The sequence below is a fragment of the Rhinopithecus bieti genome, unplaced genomic scaffold (assembly GCF_001698545.2).
Source record: "Rhinopithecus bieti isolate Rb0 unplaced genomic scaffold, ASM169854v2 scaffold_46101, whole genome shotgun sequence".
Classification (NCBI taxonomy): Eukaryota; Metazoa; Chordata; class Mammalia; order Primates; family Cercopithecidae; genus Rhinopithecus; species Rhinopithecus bieti.
In genome coordinates this window covers 627,611-645,356 of record NW_016819049.1, presented here as the reverse complement: position 1 = coordinate 645,356, position 17,746 = coordinate 627,611, and the positions used below count along the sequence as shown (strand labels likewise).

General features: G+C 51.2%; 1 protein-coding gene across 1 annotated transcript in view; it reads left to right on the top strand.

The window, feature by feature from the left end:
- CRY2 (cryptochrome circadian regulator 2) overlaps positions 1 to 16,259 on the top strand; it is a 38,380-nt gene extending 22,121 nt beyond the window's left edge. Inside the window, exons 7-12 of the mRNA XM_017858162.1 lie at positions 1,548 to 1,861; positions 2,111 to 2,262; positions 2,388 to 2,590; positions 2,901 to 2,993; positions 4,150 to 4,291; positions 13,924 to 16,259. Coding sequence (XP_017713651.1) covers positions 1,548 to 1,861; positions 2,111 to 2,262; positions 2,388 to 2,590; positions 2,901 to 2,993; positions 4,150 to 4,289 — 902 coding nt within the window. The 3' untranslated portion in view covers positions 4,290 to 4,291; positions 13,924 to 16,259. The remainder of the gene's footprint in view (positions 1 to 1,547; positions 1,862 to 2,110; positions 2,263 to 2,387; positions 2,591 to 2,900; positions 2,994 to 4,149; positions 4,292 to 13,923) is intronic.
- The last annotated feature ends 1,487 nt before the right edge of the window (positions 16,260 to 17,746 follow it).

Here is a 17,746-nt window from a genome sequence, read left to right as displayed (position 1 = left end):
TGTCCCCAGAAGGAGAAAGGGCAACACAGTCAACATTCAGAGTGATCATCTTGTGCCTGTTTTTTGTTTCTGTTGTTTATTTAAGAGACAAAGTCTAGCTCTGTTACCCAGGCTAGTGTAGTGTGACCTGATCACAGCTCACTGCAACCTCAGACTCCTGGGCTTAAGCAATCCCCTGCCTCAGCCTCTCAAGTAGAGCTAATTTGTTACATTCTTTGTAAAGATAGGGTCTTGCTATGTTGCCCAGGCTGGTCTCGAACTCCTGGGCACAAGCAATTATCCTCCCTTGGCCTCCCACAGTGCTGGGATTACAGCTGTGAGCCACCATGCTTAGCCATTGTGTCTACATTTGTTTGTTTGTTTGTTTGTTTGCTTTTGAGACAGGATCGCATTCTGTTACCCAGGTTGGAGTGCAGTGGTGTGAACACAGCCCACTGCAGCCACAACTTTTCGGGCTCAGGTGATCCTCCTACCTCAGCCTCCCCGGTAGCTGGGACTATAGGTGCATGCCACCACACCTGGCTAATCTTTTGTATTTTTTTGTAGAAACTGGGTTTCGCCATGTTGCCCAGGCTGGTCTCAAACTCCTGGGCTCAAGCCATCCACCCACCTCAGCCTCTCAAAGTGCTGGGATTACAGATGTGAACCACCACACCTGGCTCCATCTACATTTTTTAATGTTATCTCCTTATCCTTGCCATTATTGAGATTTTGTGGCATGGGATAGCTTTGCCAGTTTGGTGAGTAATCTTGTGACTTTAGGAAAGTCATTATTTGCTTGGAGGTCTGATTTCTTAATTACCTTATGGCCCCAGATCCAGGCTGTATGTATAACTTATTCAACCAAAATCCAGACTGAGCATTTTCTTTCTTTTTTTTGAGACGGAGTCTCGCTCTGCCGCCCAGGCTGGAGGTGCAGTGGCACAATCTCGGCTCACTGCAAGCTCTGCCTCCTGAGTTCATGCCATTCTCCTGCCTCAGCCTCCCCAGTAGCTGGGACTACAGGCGCCCACCACCACACCTGGCTAATTTTTTGTATTTTTTAGTAGAGACGGAGTTTCACCATGTTAGCCAGGATGATCTCGATCTCCTGACCTTGTGATCCACCCGCCTCAGCCTCTCAAAGTGCTGGGATTACAGGCGTGAGCCACCACGCCTGGCCCAGACTGAGTATTTTTCATGTGTGCTAATAGGAAAACTCCTTTTGACTTTCTAGAAGGTGGACCCAAACAAGGAACTCTGAGGACAAGGAACATGACCAGCCTTGGGAAGTTTGAGTCCTAGTGTAGATTCGTGTGGTGAGGCCCCTTCCTGCTGCCCAGCCCTCTGTAGCTTTCCTCTTGCTCAGAGCAGTGGCACAGTGCAGGCAGGGCCTGGGTATTGCACCTGCAGGCACACTGTGCCACTTCTAGGGGATAGTCCCTCCACATCTGGGAGTTGAGCTGCCAGGTCTGTGGAGGGCCCAGATTCCTTTGTAGAAGAGACCTGAGAGGCATCATGCTAAGAGCTGGGTGAGTGTTTGTATCTCTGTGCCACCCCTACCCCTCAGGTGAAGCGGAACAGCACACCTCCCCTCTCCCTATTTGGGCAACTCCTATGGCGAGAGTTCTTCTACACGGCAGCTACCAATAACCCCAGGTTTGACCGCATGGAGGGGAACCCCATCTGCATCCAGATTCCCTGGGACCGCAATCCTGAGGCCCTGGCCAAGTGGGCCGAGGGCAAGACAGGCTTCCCTTGGATCGATGCCATCATGACTCAACTGAGGCAGGAGGGCTGGATCCACCACCTGGCCCGGCACGCCGTGGCCTGCTTCCTGACCCGCGGGGACCTCTGGGTCAGCTGGGAGAGCGGGGTCCGGGTGAGTGCTCTCTCAGCGATAAGCTGGCCTGTACCCTTTGGTCGGGACCAGCAAAGGGCAGCCCCCTTCTGGGCTGAGGGATGGGGTAGGATTTCTGGGTCCAAGTGATCCCCTCCAGATCTTCTGTGGCTTGCCTTCAGCAGAAGGGCTCTAGCTCCTGGGCTCTGGCTCCTGGGGGCGCTGTGGTGACTTGGGAAAAAACATGGCAGCAGATCCCCAAGGAGGCTGATCATCCTCTCCCCTATCTAGGTATTTGATGAGCTGCTCCTGGATGCAGATTTCAGCGTGAACGCAGGCAGCTGGATGTGGCTGTCCTGCAGTGCTTTCTTCCAGCAGTTCTTCCACTGCTACTGCCCTGTGGGCTTCGGCCGTCGCACGGACCCCAGTGGAGACTACATCAGGTGAGGATGCAGACCACGCTCTCTGGCTTCTGACCACTGTGGCCTCCTACTAGGATGGGACACCCTGGGCCCTTTGAAGGAGGGTCTAGGTATGCTGACGGGTCATCTGGTGTGTCTTATTTCAGGCGATACCTGCCAAAATTGAAAGGGTTCCCCTCTCGATACATCTATGAACCCTGGAATGCCCCAGAGTCAATTCAGAAGGCAGCCAAGTGCATCATTGGTGTGGACTACCCACGGCCCATCGTCAACCATGCCGAGACCAGCCGGCTGAACATTGAACGAATGAAGCAGATTTACCAGCAGCTCTCGCGCTACCGGGGACTCTGTAAGGACACAAACACCTAGCTCACTGAAGGGAAGGACAGCACCTGCGGGCTCGGGGGTGCCAGATGGGGATGTCCAGATACTTGCAAAGGGAGGCTGAGTGCTGTCTTTCAGGTTGACACCTTCTCTGGGTATGGGACACTGCAGGCTGGAATGGACTGGGCCTCCCTGAGTAGTTGTAGGGCAGTGGGAAGAAATGGAACCTCAGTGTCTTGCTCCTACCCTCCCCACCCCAGCTTGCTTTATCCTTCCCTGTAACCCTCTGCAATCCTGCGGGATGGCACTCTGATTACTCCCCACCTCTCTCCCAGGTCTACTGGCATCTGTCCCTTCCTGTGTGGAAGACCTCAGTCACCCTGTGGCAGAGCCCAGCTCGAGCCAGGCTGGGAGCGTGAACAGTGCAGGTGAGCAGCAGCAGCCAGCCTCCAATGGCCTCCTGTGGCCTGTGCCACCACTTCAGTCATTCAGGACTGAGACCAGAAGGAGGCCTTGCCCAGCGGAGCTTATATTCCACCCAGGGCAGTCAGATAGTAAAGGAACCAAGTCAGATCATTTCAGATAACAAGTGCTTTGGAGGAAAAGAAAGTCGAGTGCCTTGACAGAGGGACTGGGAAAGAAAGGTTTCTTCTGCGTCACTTGAGATTGGAGCAGTCGGGGAACACCTCTGTAAGCAGAGACCCACGTCATGAGCACTGGCCAGGCCTGCCACACACTGAGAAAATACCATTCCAGACAAAGGGAGTAGCAAGAAAAAGCTCACAAACAGTACCGAGCTTAGCCCATTCAAGGAACCGAAGGGAGGTCAGTGTGGCGGCATGTCCCAGTGAGGAGCTGGGGAGATGAGGACAAGATACAGCATGAGCAGCATGTGGCAGGCCCGATGTCTGAGACAAGGACTAGGATTCAGCCTTCAGTGCACTGAAGGATGGTCAGTAGGGCAGGGCATCATTGGACTTAGGTCTGAAAAAACTCCCTGGACTGCTGGGTGGAGATTGGACAGTGTAGGCCAGAGCGGGCATAGGGAGGCCAAAGAGGAGGCAGCACAGACAGGGCGGTGGCCGCACGGAGAAAGACTGGACAGATTTGCTGGATTTGGAGCCTCCTCCCTTCTTGGGGATGAAGATGAGTAACATGAGATGGCACGAACACGGGTTTTTCTAGTTGGGCCAGCTAGGCTGCCTCCATGGGCAGCATGCCTCCTTCTCAGGGTCCTTGCTCTTTGCTGCTCAGGGAGGCTGATTCAGGGTTGCAGAGGGAATGCCTGACCTTCAAAGCAAGGACAGCAGGCAGGCCAAGTCAGTCTGTGGCCCACAGCCCATGCCATTTGGGGCCCAAAAGCTGTCCCTGATACCAGCAGGCCTGCTCGGTCATGTTCTCCTTGGACATTTCCAGGCAAAGTCACTGCTGAAAGCAAGGCCGAGGGGCAAGTCTGAGGAGCAGCATGCTGGCATTCCGTTGATGAGTGTGCTACCTGTCCCTTAAAGAGCTGCTGCTGCATAGTGTGGGGTCATTTTGGCTGCATGCACAGTCTGTGTGACCCTTTGACACGCTTCCCTACAGGCCCAAAACCACTACCCAGTGGCCCAGCATCCCCCAAACGCAAGCTGGAAGCAGCTGAGGAACCACCTGGTGAAGAACTCAGCAAACGGGCCAGGGTGGCAGAGTTGCCAACCCCCGAGCTGCCAAGCAAGGATGCCTGAGAGTGAGTGACAGCAGTCTAGATTCAACCTCAGGAAGGAAGGTGGGAGCGGGGGCACCTACTGCCCTGCCGGCTGAAGGTTAAAACATAACAAACTAGATGAAAATCTGGTGGGACCACCCAATGCTCAGCCACTAAAGCTTTACCATTTTACGTTGGCAGCTGGGTTAAACCCTGGCTCAGGGAATGAGTACTTTCTGGATCACATCTGTGTGACCTTTACCATTGGGCCAGCTGTGGTGGCTCGTGCATGTAATCCCAGCACCTTGGGAGGCCAAGGTGGGAGGATCACTTGAGGCCAGGAGTTCAAGACCAACCTGGTCAAACCAACATAGTGAGACTCCATCTCGAAAAACAATAATAATAACAGTCTGGTGGGACTGCATGACTTTTAGGATTTCAGCTCAAAAATCCCACCATTCTGACTTTTATCAGAGATTTAAAAGTCAAGCCCTTTTCTGTTTTTGTTTTGTTTTGTTTTGTTTTGTTTTGTTTTGTTTTGTTTTGTTTTGTTTTGCTAGCTAAGGGAAAAGGGAGGCATGGGGTCGAGGGGTGGCACTTTCTACCTATTAAAGTGAGTCACGCTCAACAAAAAGAAAGCTGAGACCTGTGTGTGAAGCAGTGGGGAAAAGGCCCATTGCAGGGTCTGAGGCTGCTCCAGGCCCCCTGCTCTCCGACAGGCTGTGTTCTGTAGGCCAGCCAGTGGAGGGCAGCACTGACCTTGAGAAGCCTGGACAGAGGGCTGTGCTGTGTCTCACTCAGTCCAGCCCTGCCTGAGGACCAGTAGACCCAATCTGTCATCATCTTTGCTTTTGCGGCCTCTCCTCCCTTCTCACCCGTCCTGTGGCCTCAGCTCTGCACCTCCCTGGCAGCACTCATCTTGGAAGCCTCCCGAATGTCGTCAAAACACTGGCTTATCCTTTCCCAGAGCAGGAAGGGCCTTTTATGCCCCTCTTGGGGAAATGTAAATTCCTGTCCCCTCTGAGTCATCATCCCAGGCTGTTCCTTATGTACTGTGTCTTCGTCATGGAGGGTGGCTTTTCTCCATGGAGCTGATAGGTTCTTTTTATCAGATCCCTCTTTCTTCAGGGCCAGGCTGCAGCCATCTGGTTTGAGTGTCTGGATTTGTGTGCTCACTGAGATGGGCATTTGATGCCTGCACCCTTCACCTTTTCTGGGCTCTTTGACATAGTCATTGCTGATGGACAGATGTGTGCTGTCTTGTTCCTGGGAGTACCACCAACCTACTCTCTCTCAGTTATCTCTTAGCTCTGTGATACTAAGCAAAGTTCATCCTGTATTACAAATTTGGAACTTGCCAGGCTGACACTCTGATTTTCGGATGAGAGGACCAAAGAACAGAGAGGTTAAATGTCTGGGTCAAGGTTGCTTAGTAAGTTAATGGTGTCCAATTCAACATGAAATTGTTGCCAGCAGGTGGGTGAAGAAGGGGGAGCATTAAACATATAAAATGTGATGTGCTGTCCATCCACAAGAATTGAACAGTCTGCTTAGATAAAAAGGAGCAATAACCTAGAATTCCTGGACAAACGATACAGACTATACAAGCTTAGCAGAAGGGAGCTGGTGTGGTCTGGAACAATCAGGAAACACATCACAGAAGTTTGCACTAGGGGGCCTGAAAAGTGAATTGGATTCAGGCAGTGAGCAGGGCACTTAGGACAAGAAAAACAGCTGAAAGTTTATGTGATCTTGTACAAATGACTTAACTGCTATGAGACTCAGTTTCCTCACCTGTAAATTAGGTTGCTGTTGCATCAATTAAATGATTAAATCTGGGCCGGGCCCAGTGGCTCATGCCTATAATCCCAGCACTTTGGGAGGCCAAGGTGGGTGGATCACCTGAGGTCGGGAGTTCAAGACCAGCCTCACCAACTTGGAGAAACCCAATGTCTACTAAAAATAGAAAATTAGCTGGAATGGTAGCACATGCCTGTAATTCCAGCTACTCAGGAGGCTGAGGCAAGAGAATCGCTTGAACCTGGGAGGCAGAGGTTGCAGTGAGGTGAGATTGCGCCATTGCACTCTAGTCTGGGTGACAAGCAAAACTCCATTTCAAAAAAAAAAAAAAAAGATTAAATCTGTATGTGTCAGCTAGAAATGTAGGGGTCTGCTAATAATAGAAAGTTCAATTACTGTGGCTAAAACAAATAGAGGCTTATTTTTCTTACCTAACAAGGGGCCCAGAAATAGTGTTGGTGGTCTGGGCTTGGATGGCAGCCCCCGCTTCAGCCATCAATTCTTGATCAAAGAGGAAAGAGAAGGGACAGCAAGGGCAGCTGCACTCCTTCCATACACATATCAAGAGCTCATACTTTGCCAGACACTGTTCCAGGCATTGGGGGATGTGGTTGTGTACAAGACTGGCAGTGTCCCTTCCCCCTTGGGTGCGTATTAGTGGAAGGAGACAGACAGTAAACAAATAAATATTTAAAATTTCAACAGGGCAGCCGGGCATGGTGGCTCATGCTTGTAATCCCAGCAGTTTGGGAGGCTGAGGCGGGTGGATCACGAGGTCAGGAATTTGAGACCAGCCTGGCCAACATGGTGAAATCCTGTCTCTACTAAAAATAGAAAAATTAGCCAGGCGTGGTGGCAGGTGCCTGTAGTCCCAGCTACTTGGGAGGCTGAGGCAGGAGAATCGCTTGAACCCAGGAGGCAGACGTTGCAGTGAGCTGAGATCACGCCATTGCACTCCAGCCTGGGTGACAGAGCTAGACTCAGTCTCACCAAAAAAAAAAAAAAAAAAAGAAAATGTCAAGAGGCCATAAGTGCTATGAAAACAATAAAATAAAGGTGGGTAAGAAAGTAAGGTCAGGGCACAGAAGAGGTTGCAGTTCTGTGTTATAAAGGTTGCTGGTCCCGGGACCATACTTGGAGAATCAGTGACTTAGACCAATCAAAATCCATTTTCTGAGCCAGGCCCATTGCCTCCTCAACACATTTTAGGTTCTGTTAACCAGGAAGTGTGGATACTGGTAGTTGGCTAACGGTGACTGTGTAATAGGCAAGACACTTCTCAAGTGTGTGGCTTGTAAGTCCTTGGTAAGCAGCAGTTATTATAAGTATTGTTATGATTATTATTGTAGAGGAACACAAGGTTACACAATTGGGTCTGATGATGGAGGGTTGTAAATGGCAGGCATGTGAGTCTGCTGGTGTACTCTCTGGGAGTGAAGAAACATTTTGGAACAGGAATGATCAAATTGGCATTTTGGGAGGATGAATTAGGCATTGGGCTAGGACCTGCAGAGGAACAGGTGGGAGCGAGAAAGCCAGTTGAGAGGCTTGGCAGTGATTCCAAGGGAAGACATGACAAGAGTGCAGAGGTAAGCACCCATCTCTTGCCCTGGAGTCCAGAAGATTGTCGGCCTATTGGGATTTTAAGGACTGATTCTTGAGGTTTACTCTGCCCTCCAGTGGTGGCTCAGTGGGGAATTAGACCAGGTTAGACTGTGAAGGTTGGGGGTCCAGAGGTCAGACGACTTGGGGAGGTGCAGACTTCCCTCCAAGACAGACTAGGGAGGAACAGCTGAGAGGAGAGTATACCATGTCTCACCATGTGCTGGCAGAGGCACCTGGGCCTAAGGATGCTTAGCATCCTCATCTGTAAAACGGTGATAATAGCATCTTGTCACCTGCCCTACCCATCAAGCTTACATGTTAGGGAAAGAAAATGAAAAACCACATGTGAAAAGTCTTTGAATATGTAAAATGCACTATACAAATGGAATCACATTATCATCTTGCACTTTCTTCTCCGGGTGTCTTTGATTATGTTGGGGTTACTTCAGTCAGAGCCAGCACCCTGAGCTGAATGGACCACAGAACTGTGGCTATGTAGCCCAAATTAGTATCATATTATATTGGGTGGGGTGGGGGTTGGGGAGACTTGTCCCTTTGACCCCATTTCCTCTGTCATTTTTAATTGTGTGACTTTGGGCTGGATCCATAGCTCTTCTGCCATGCTTTAGGTGTAAGATGTGAATAGTCGTTCTTCCCCAGCCTGAAGGCTACATCCTGGGCCTTTTGAGGTCTCCTTTAGCTCTGAGCTCTATAGTTCTGGATTCTGTTTTTCTAATGCCTCAGACCTGTGGCAGTGTACAGGGTGGACAGTCACTTAAAATTTAAACTGATCCGGTAGGAAAACATGGCCTCCAATCAGTAGGTTCCACACTTACCTCAAATCCACACCAGCTGTCTGTTCTGCATTAAGTTTTATTTTACAGCATTCACTAAACTGAAAAACAAGCCAGCCCCCAAATAGCTATTGTTTCAAATGGTTCCCCATAATCCCCAAAGCTGCTGACTGCTTCGGATTCCATTAGCCTTGAATTGTGTACAGATTTCTCTCATTGGTCCAATTATTTTACCGTGGGGAGAACAGCTCACGTGTTCCATTTGCCCTTCGGCTGGTACAGACTGATCTGTGGAGAGAAGCCCCGTTGAATACAAAAGATTCCTGGCCAAGGATCACCTCTTCCCCTCCCCCGCCGGCTTTTGTTAGCCCTGCAGTAAGCCTGACTGGGTAAATCATCAAGTAAAACCTGACTTCTGGATTCTTCTCCTTGATGTCTTTTTGACACTAGTTTACTTGTATACTCTGTCCTTGTAAGGTGAAAGGCACTAGCAATTGGTAAAATGCTAAATAGTGGAAGTAGAGGCAGTGTGGCATTGGCCAAAGAGCCCTGCGTTACACTCAGACCAGTGTCTGCATCCCAGACCTGCCAGCATTACACTCAGACCGGCGTCTGCATCCCAGACCTGCCCGCATTACACTCAGACCGGCGTCTGCGTCCCAGACCTGCCCGCATTACACTCAGACCGGCGTTCTGCGTCCCGAGACCTGGCCCGCATTACCACTTCAGCCGGCGTCTGCCGTCCCAGACCTGCCCGCATTACACTCAGGCCGGCGTCTGCGTTCCCAGACCTGCCCCGCCATGTTACACTCAGGCCGGCGTCTGCGTCCCAGACCTTCCCGCATTGACACTTCAAGGCCGGCCGTACTGCGTCCCAAGCCTGCCCGCCATTACACTCAGGCCAGGCGTCGCGTTCCCAGAACCTGGCCCGACCATTACACTCAGGCCGGGGTCTGCGTCCCCAGACCTGCCCGCATTACACTCAGGGCCGGCCGTCTGCGTCCCAGAACACTTGCCGCATTACACTTCAGGCCGGCCGTCTTGGCGTTCCAGACCTGCCCGCATTCACTCAGGCCGGCGTCTGCCGTCCCAGACCTGCCCGCATTACACTCAGGCCGGCGTCTGCGTCCCAGACCTCGCCCGCATTACACTTCAGGCCGGCTGTCCTGCGTCCCAGACCTGCCCGCATTACACTCAGGCCGGCGCGTCTGGCGTTCCCCAGAACCTGCCGCCATTACACTCAGGCCGGCGTTCTTGCGTTCCCAGACCTGCCCGCATTTTCACCACTCAGGCCGGCGTCTGCGCGTCCCAGACCTGCCCGCATTACCTCGGCCGGCCGTCTGCGTCCCAGAACCTTGCCCGCATTTACACTCAGGCCGTGCGTCTGCGTCCCAGACCTGGGCCCGCATTACACTCAAGGCGGCGTCTGCGTCCCAGACCTTGCACCGCATTACACTCAGGCGGCGTCTTGCGTCCCAGACCTGCCCGCATTACACTCAGGCCAGTGTTCTGTTGTCCCAGATCTGGCTCGCTTGCCTCTTTGTGAGCTCCACCCAAATAGTCTCTGGATGTCTCTGATTCTCAGTTCCTGCCTTGAAAATAAGAAGTTTAGACTCATGTCCCCTAGCGCTTTCCCTGGTATTTCATAAGTAGGCGTTGACTGATGGCTGTCCCTCCCACTTTCTTGCATGATCTGCATGCTGTGGGAGGGGTAAAGGTGTGGTTGACCTGAGGAATGAGACTGAGCTAAGAGCTTCAGCTCTCTGTCCCATCCAGGCCCAGCTGTACTTCCCTGGCCCTCACTTGGAAGCAGGTAGCAAACCCTCTGCCTTTCTCAAGCTCTTGGGCACTGTGCCTTGCCCAATATGATAGGGAGAGGGAAACATTGAGACTCAGTGACAGTCTGCAAACAAAGTTTCCTCCAGACTGTCAGCTGTTGTGGACCCTCTGCCAGCATAAACTCATGCCTGCACACGTGCATCCACCCCTCCAGGGTGAGGAGCATAGGGACGGGCGGACTTACACACTTGGGTTCTTGATAGCATCTAGTGGATGGAAAGGGGTGTGAGGGCAAAGGTACCCAGGAGGCCATGCTAACTAACATTGGGGTGCAGAGGGAGACAGTCATTCAGCTACTTTTTGTTCCAGTTACATCTGTGTTTCTTGTATTAATGACAGGTTGGAAGAGTTGGACAACTAAGATATTGATTTTTCAGTGAATGTTTTATGAGTTAGTTTCTCCCTTCGTGCCTCCCCTTGGCTGTTCTTCCCTTCCCTTTAGTCCCGCTGTCGTCATTTTTCTGCAAGACCTCATTTGATTTCCCCAGACCCCTTTTTCTACAGACACATGCCCTAACTTGAGGACAAGAGCATAGCACCAACTAGTTATCTGCTGATCAAGCAGCTTGAGTAACTAGTTGAATAGGCCTTTGACCAGCTTTGCAGGCAAGGCCAAGCTGGTTCTTCTAAACCTTGGTTTTCTGCGTTGGTAGATTTGAAACTATCATAGAGGGACTTGGGTGACTAGGGCTTATGTGAGGCCAGGACACTGCCATCTCCCTTCATTAGCATGCCCAGAACTAACTGGTGCTGAAGTCAACATATGTCTGAATTGTTATTATTATATCCACCTGACTATACCTCACCCCCTTATCTTCTAAGCTTAAGCATTGGTTCTTAAACCCTGTTTGGGTTACTCCCCATTTTGGAAAGTGTGATGGAGGATGGAACCCATACCCAGAAAACTGCATATGTTCACACACAGAGAGGAATGTGCACATCACTGCAGAGGCTCCATGGACTGCCCCAAAGCCTATCCTTGGACTCCTTAAGGCGCAGGAACCCCAGATTAATAGCAGTTATTCTAAGGAGTCTTCATGCACTCTTTATCTTCCCCCATCCCTGAAAATGGATAAAACACACACAAAAAAATGGAGGTGTTGGGTAACGAGGACCTTTTGTGGTATATCCTGCAATCCTGAGTTTTCTATTTCAGAAGAATAGCCATCTCTTTAGTTTAACAACAGGGGCCAGAGAGAGCCCTGTGTGTGGAGTATACACTCACAATTAGCATATTTCAATAAACACATGTATACCTTAATAATACATACATTTATTTGTAGCAAAAAAAAATGGCTAGGCTATTATAATACAAGCTTAAAGGGAAAAATTATTGAAAATAACACACATTTTAAAGAATAAAACCACAGCCAGGTGCGGTGGCTCACGCCTGTAATCCCAGCACTTTGGGAGGCCAAAGTGGGCAGATCACCTGAGATCAGGAGTTCGAGACCAGCCTGGGCAACATGGTGAAACCCCATCTCTACTAAAATACAAAAATTAGTCAAGTGTGGTGGTGGGTGCCTGTAGTCCCAGCTACTTGGGAGGCGAGGCAGGAGAATTGCTTGAATCTGGGAGGCAGAGGTTGCAGTGAGCCAAGATCACACCACCGCACACAAGCCTACAATAGATGCAAGACTCGTCCAATTAAAAAAAAAAAAAAAAAAAAAAAAGCCGGGCTCAATGGCTCACGCCTGTAGTCCCAGCACTTTGGGAGGCCAAAGTGGGTGGATCACCTGAGGTCGGGAGTTCAAGACCAGCCTGACCAACACGGAGAAACCCCATCTCTACTAAAAATACCAGATTAACTGGGTGTGGTGGCACGTGCCTGTAATCCCAGCTACTCAGGAGGCTGAGGCAGGAGAATCGCTTGAACCCAGGAGGCGGAAGTTGCAGTGAGCCAAGATCGTGCCATTGCACTCCAGCCTGGGTGACAAGAGTGAAACTCTGTCTCAAAAAAAAAGAATAAGACACAGTACTGACCTATACAGGTACCCACTCTTAGGTCTGCTCTTTATTTTGCCCAGCTTCCAGATAAATTATCATCAGATAAAATCTGCTTCAGATTTAGTATGTGGCCTTAAAAGCATCGCATGTGTCAGAAGACTAATACTGAATCCTTGCCTCCAATGTCTTTGACTTTAAGAGCATGTTCCCTTTTTGAATAACAGCTTAACTCACATGTATGTCTGTTGGATATTAGTCTTCATGCTGCCATGTTGAATTTCTTCTAAAAGTCTTCCCCAAAAGTCTTAATGAGTAATACTATCATATAGAGATTACTTGCTGGTAAAAATACAGATTTGAGAATCAGACAGATATGGATTTCCTTCTTGGCTCTGCCACTTATGAATGCTGTTGTCCTGGGCAAGTTCCTTCTCCTCTCTGGCTTCTGTTTTCTCAACAGAAATGGAGGGCAAGCTTCTAGGTTACTGGGATCTCAAGTTCGTTAGTCTGCTCAGGCTGCCATGACAAAGTACCACAGACTGCGTGGCTTAATCAACAGAAATGTGTCCTGTCACTGTTCTGGAGGCTAGAAGTCTGAGATCAAAATGTCGCCAAGGTTGACTTCTTTTCTTCTGAGGCTCCTCTCTGTGGTTTATAAGCAGCCATCTTCTCCGTATATCTTCACATGGTCTTCTTTCTGTACTGTTCGGGTCTAAATTTCCTCTTCCTTTAAGGACACCAGTCATATTGGATTAGGGCCCACACTAATGACTTCATTTAACTTAATTACCTCTATAAAGACCCTGTCTCCAAATACACTCACCTGGGGTACTGGGAGTTAGGACTTCAATATAAGTTTTGTGGGGGACAGAATTCAGCCGCAGCACAAGTGTATAGTACCTGACCCACGGCAGGCTTAGCAAGCCCACTTATTACCTACCTCACCCACATTTAAACTGCACAAACTTTTAATGGGACGCTGCGTGTCTCTGTAGACTCTCAGACACACTAAACCTATTTAAACAGGTAACGCAGCATTGTGACAGGCACACCCTGTCCTTCCTTTGTTATCAGGGATGAAGCTGTTTCTTCTCTTTGCCCCAGATTCCGGATGTCATAAATCTTTAAAATGAGTCATCCTTGTGTCTCCTCTCTCCCTCCTGCCCCCACAATCTTCCAGCACTGTGCCAGGGGTGCTTTCATCTATATGTGGAAATGTGCTCACCTGCTGATTCTAAACTCAGTCATTGCCTTACTCTTCAAAATTACTGGTCCCAGCGGGCTTCTCTTCCAGCCATTTTTTCCTGATTCTCCATCTCTGGCAGCAGCTGCTATGCCTTGATTCAGAAGCTGCCCTTGTCATATCTGAGCAAGTATCCCCCAAGGCTTCACGTGACTCTCACATAGCCTTGTCCTCCTCCTCCTCCTCTGCTGCCCGCAGCCCTGGGTGGAGGGCCTGCAGGGGGGAGCTTGTTCTGCATCAGCACTTCAGAGGGGCAGTATTCTTTCATCCCAGTGGCATCCCAGCAACAACCTGTCCCCAGGTACCGTGGCCCTTTCAGCTCACTCTTTCAGCTCTTCCCAGTACCCACTCTGAGTGTCCCCAGAGAAGCAGCCAGAGGAGCTTTTGTCCCTGGGCAACTGAGCAGCCTCCTGAATGCTCCTTTTGCACTTGTTTTTCTCTTCCAGCTGCAGAGCCCTTGCTCCGTGAGCAAAGCCTGGGTGCCCAAGCAGCCACCGCGGCAGCAGAGTACAACCTGCAGAGAAGCTGATCACCGGGCAGAGATAGAGCGAGCATGTGTGTGTGTGTATGCGCGTGTGCAGAGGAGGGAGTGGTGTGCCTGTTTGCGTGTGCATGCATCTGTTGACACTCGTGATTCTGAATGTTGCCTGGGCTAGGAGAGTACCTGTAGCACGCCAGTGCTGTTTCCCGGCCTCCAGACACAAGGCTCGAGGTTATGGCAGTGACTTTCAGCCGAGACCTGTTCCTGCAAGCCAGCTGCCTTGTCTGAACAGAACCTAGTGGTAGGACCCTAGCAGGGATTCTGGCATCTGCCTCCCCAGACCTCCTTCCCTCCCTCCTCCCGTCAGACTGTGGAGCAGGAGGGCAGCAGTTCTGGCTCTTGTCCAAAGCATGGGATTCTGGAGGCAGCCAGAGCCCTGCTGAGTTCCTGCTTTCTGACCTGGAGGCTGAGCAGGCCAGAATGGATGGAGGCTGTCCAGACGTAGCCACCTGGCCTCTCTTTCTTATTTTAAAATTCTCTGCTACTGGGCTCAGTCCCAGGCCCTTCCTTGGGCATCTGGGACTGAGCATATGAGGCCACAGACAGATCAAAAAAGTTTCCGCCACCCTACAGAAGTACACGCAGATACCTGACTGGTGTGGGATATGCCTGGTACTGTAATAGGAGCCTAAGACAGCACACCTACCTTTTCAGGATTTAGAAGCTAAGTTAGAAAGAGAATCCCAGCTGTCATTATTCCTTTCTCAGAAGCTGAGAGCCAGCCTCAGAGCTTACCCAGGAGCTGTGGAGGGCCAGGGTCAAACTCAGTCACTACCAGGAGGAGACCAGGTTCCAGTGGCATCAGGTCCCCTGGTTTCTCTGGCCATACTCCAAGGCACCACCACAGTGCTGCCAGTGAGGACAGCTGACACCCAGCCAGGGAAACCATTCTAGTCTTTGTTCTCTTGGCTTCCAGGGCCTGCCCTGGACTTGTCAGCATCCAGACTGCCGTGTCAGCTCTCCCAGTAGCTGAGCTCCAAGGACTCAGGTGGAGGGACTCAGGGATGGGGACTGCCAGGGGCAGTTGGCAAAAGTCTGAGTAGAGATTACACCCAGCACACCATCCCTTCCAGGAGCAGTAGGTGGGAGGTTTGACCCAGAGAAGCCAACCCTTGCATTCCAGGAGTGGCCTGTGCCTCCCACCGCTTCCTTCCCACTGCCAAAGGCCTGCATTGAGAAAGATGTCATGGAAAGGACAATGGTGGCCAACGAGAGCAAGTCTTCCTTCCACCCTGTGGCCTGCACTTGAGCCACAAAGAGTGTGTGTGTATATGTGGTACGTGTGTGTGTGTGTGTGGCTATGAGGCTGATTCCTGTTTGGATTTTTGTCCTCACATGTATCATTAAGCTGGCCTTTGGGCCATTTCCTTTCTACCTCCCCATGACCTTTCCTAGCCTCAGATCTGTTAATTCTTTTGGCCCCAGCCCGATCCCTCACTGTCCTCTGTCCTTGGACCAGAACCCTGGGGCCAGACCCATCTCCTGTAGCTGTCCACCACACTGACAGGCTTCTTCCTGAGATATCCTCAGGTATTCTCAGCCAGAGAGCTGCCTTTAGAGTCCAACTGTTGTATGTATGTCACCCTCACTAGAAATGTCCCGTCATCGTTGGAGGGGAGCAGGGCACAGGGGATGGTGTGCATTCAAAGCGTTGGGTTGCGGGCTTCCCTGTTCCCTCAGCCCCAGCCGAGAGGAAAGAGTGTCAGGGGCCATTGCCAGAAAGAGAGTAAAGCAAACCTGGAAGGGCAAATCTGAGACTTGGGAAGGCCAAAGGCCGAAGCCCAGATTCAGTATTCACTAGCAGTGCCTTCAGGTAGCAGGATGATTTCTTTTCCTGCCTGTCTGATGCTGGCTCTCTCCTAAGGTACAGGTTGGCAGAAACACCTCCTCCTACTTCTCCACCATCCCTGGCATGCCAGCCCATTCCCAGATCAACCTGCCAGTGCACTCTTGGAGGCAGTGCACTCCTGGAGCCAGGAGGGAGGGGCAGGGTGGAGAGGGTATGTCTTGTAGCCTGGAGCTCCACAGTGGCTTCATGCCTCCCTTCTCCCAGCTCAGGTGGCCCTGAGGGCTCCCTCGGAACAATGCCCCAAATCCTGACCTAAGGGTCAGCATGGGGAAGAGATGGTTGCAGGCAAAATGCACTTTATAGAGATTTTCTATTGCTGGGAAAGTGTGTTTCTCCCATAGTATGTTTGTGAATATTCACTTGTTTTATAAATGTCTGACCTGTCTGAGTAAGGTTGTGCTGTCGTCAATCTTGTGGGAGGTCTGGAAACCAGGGTTTTGGTAAGGCTGAGCCTGAAAGAAGCTATCAGCCACCCCATCTTGGTTCTGTGGGAGTCAGGAGCCTCCTATTCCTCCTTAGGAAGGGAAGCAGCCAGAGCAGACTGGGGCAGCTTGGTCAAGAGTTGGTCCAGAGCTTGGTCAAGAGTTGGGGGTCAACTGGCCAGAATAGTACGAGCACTCTGGGCCCAGAGTGAGGGTCCTGAGTGCCATCCTGCAGTGCCACCCAGCCTCGCAGCCCACTTAAACACCCCCAGGCTGGGGGTCAGTCAGTGCAGGGCCTTCTCCAGGCCCTCAATCCATCCTTTAATTCAGTGCAGCCACTGAAGCTGCAGCCCAGGGGTGAACTGTGAGTAGGGGATGCAGGCTCTCTGGCTGTGACTAGGTGGTTGAGATCTGCCCACAGCCAAGCCTAGGGCGCCTGGATGCTGGCTCTGTCTCCTGCCCCCCTGGCCAGAGAATGGCACCTTTCTTTGCAGTGTGCTCTGCTTCCATGCTAGGGGATGCTAGCCTTGGACTGAAGGCTTTATTAGCTCACACCCCAACTTTGTGGGAAGGGGTCCAGGCAAAGGCCAAGAATATCACAGTCTGGCCTGCACAGAGTGAGAAAGGAGGAAAGGGGAGGAACCTGCCTTGGGGACTTGTCTCGTTCTTGGCTCTGCTCTGAAGCTCCTGCTGGCCTCCCTCCTACCAAGACCTGGGCCTGCCTTTCCCTCTTGCCCTTCTCCTGCCTTCTCTCTAATACTGGCTTTGGGTTGACCTTTGGATCTAAGATACCTTTGTCTTGAGCAAAAAGTTCTGGAAGAGGGAGTTGTCCTTTACATACACCCCTGACCTGCTGAGAATGTTCCATAGCTGAGGCAAGTCCACATTCTAAGGAACAATTAGTAGCCATGATGGCAGGACTACTTTCCTGAGAGGAAAAGCCAGGTACCATGGCAGCAGGTGGTTACCGTGAGGGCCCAGTGAAAGGGGCCTGAGCCGAAAGCTGAGAAAGTAGTGGCCACCCCTCTGGGCCCCAGGGGTAGGGAAAAGAGAAGCAGCCATGACCTTTGGCTCGAGGTACTGGGATATTCTCAAGGCTGGAGGTTGGGGGTTGCCTTCTGCAGGGCAGGTGCCTCCAACTCCTTACTAGGTGCTACACTGAAGGAAAGGGGCCAGCATGACTGGTCGGCAGTCCAGATTTGCAAATAGGACTCCACGAGTTGTGGCACAGTTTGCACGTTTTCTGCCCTGTCCTGCCCTGGGGACAGGGTCTCCAGGGTTCTCTTGAGGGACCAGAGAAGCCAATGAGGTTTGGCCAGAGGCTCTATGACCCACCAAAGCTAGGGCCCTAGCCTTGGCAGTCCATACTCTGTGAAATAACTCAATCGGGAAACACAGGGCCTTGAAGGCCTGGAAGTCCAGGCTTAACACCCTCTCAGGGGAGAGACAATGAGGAA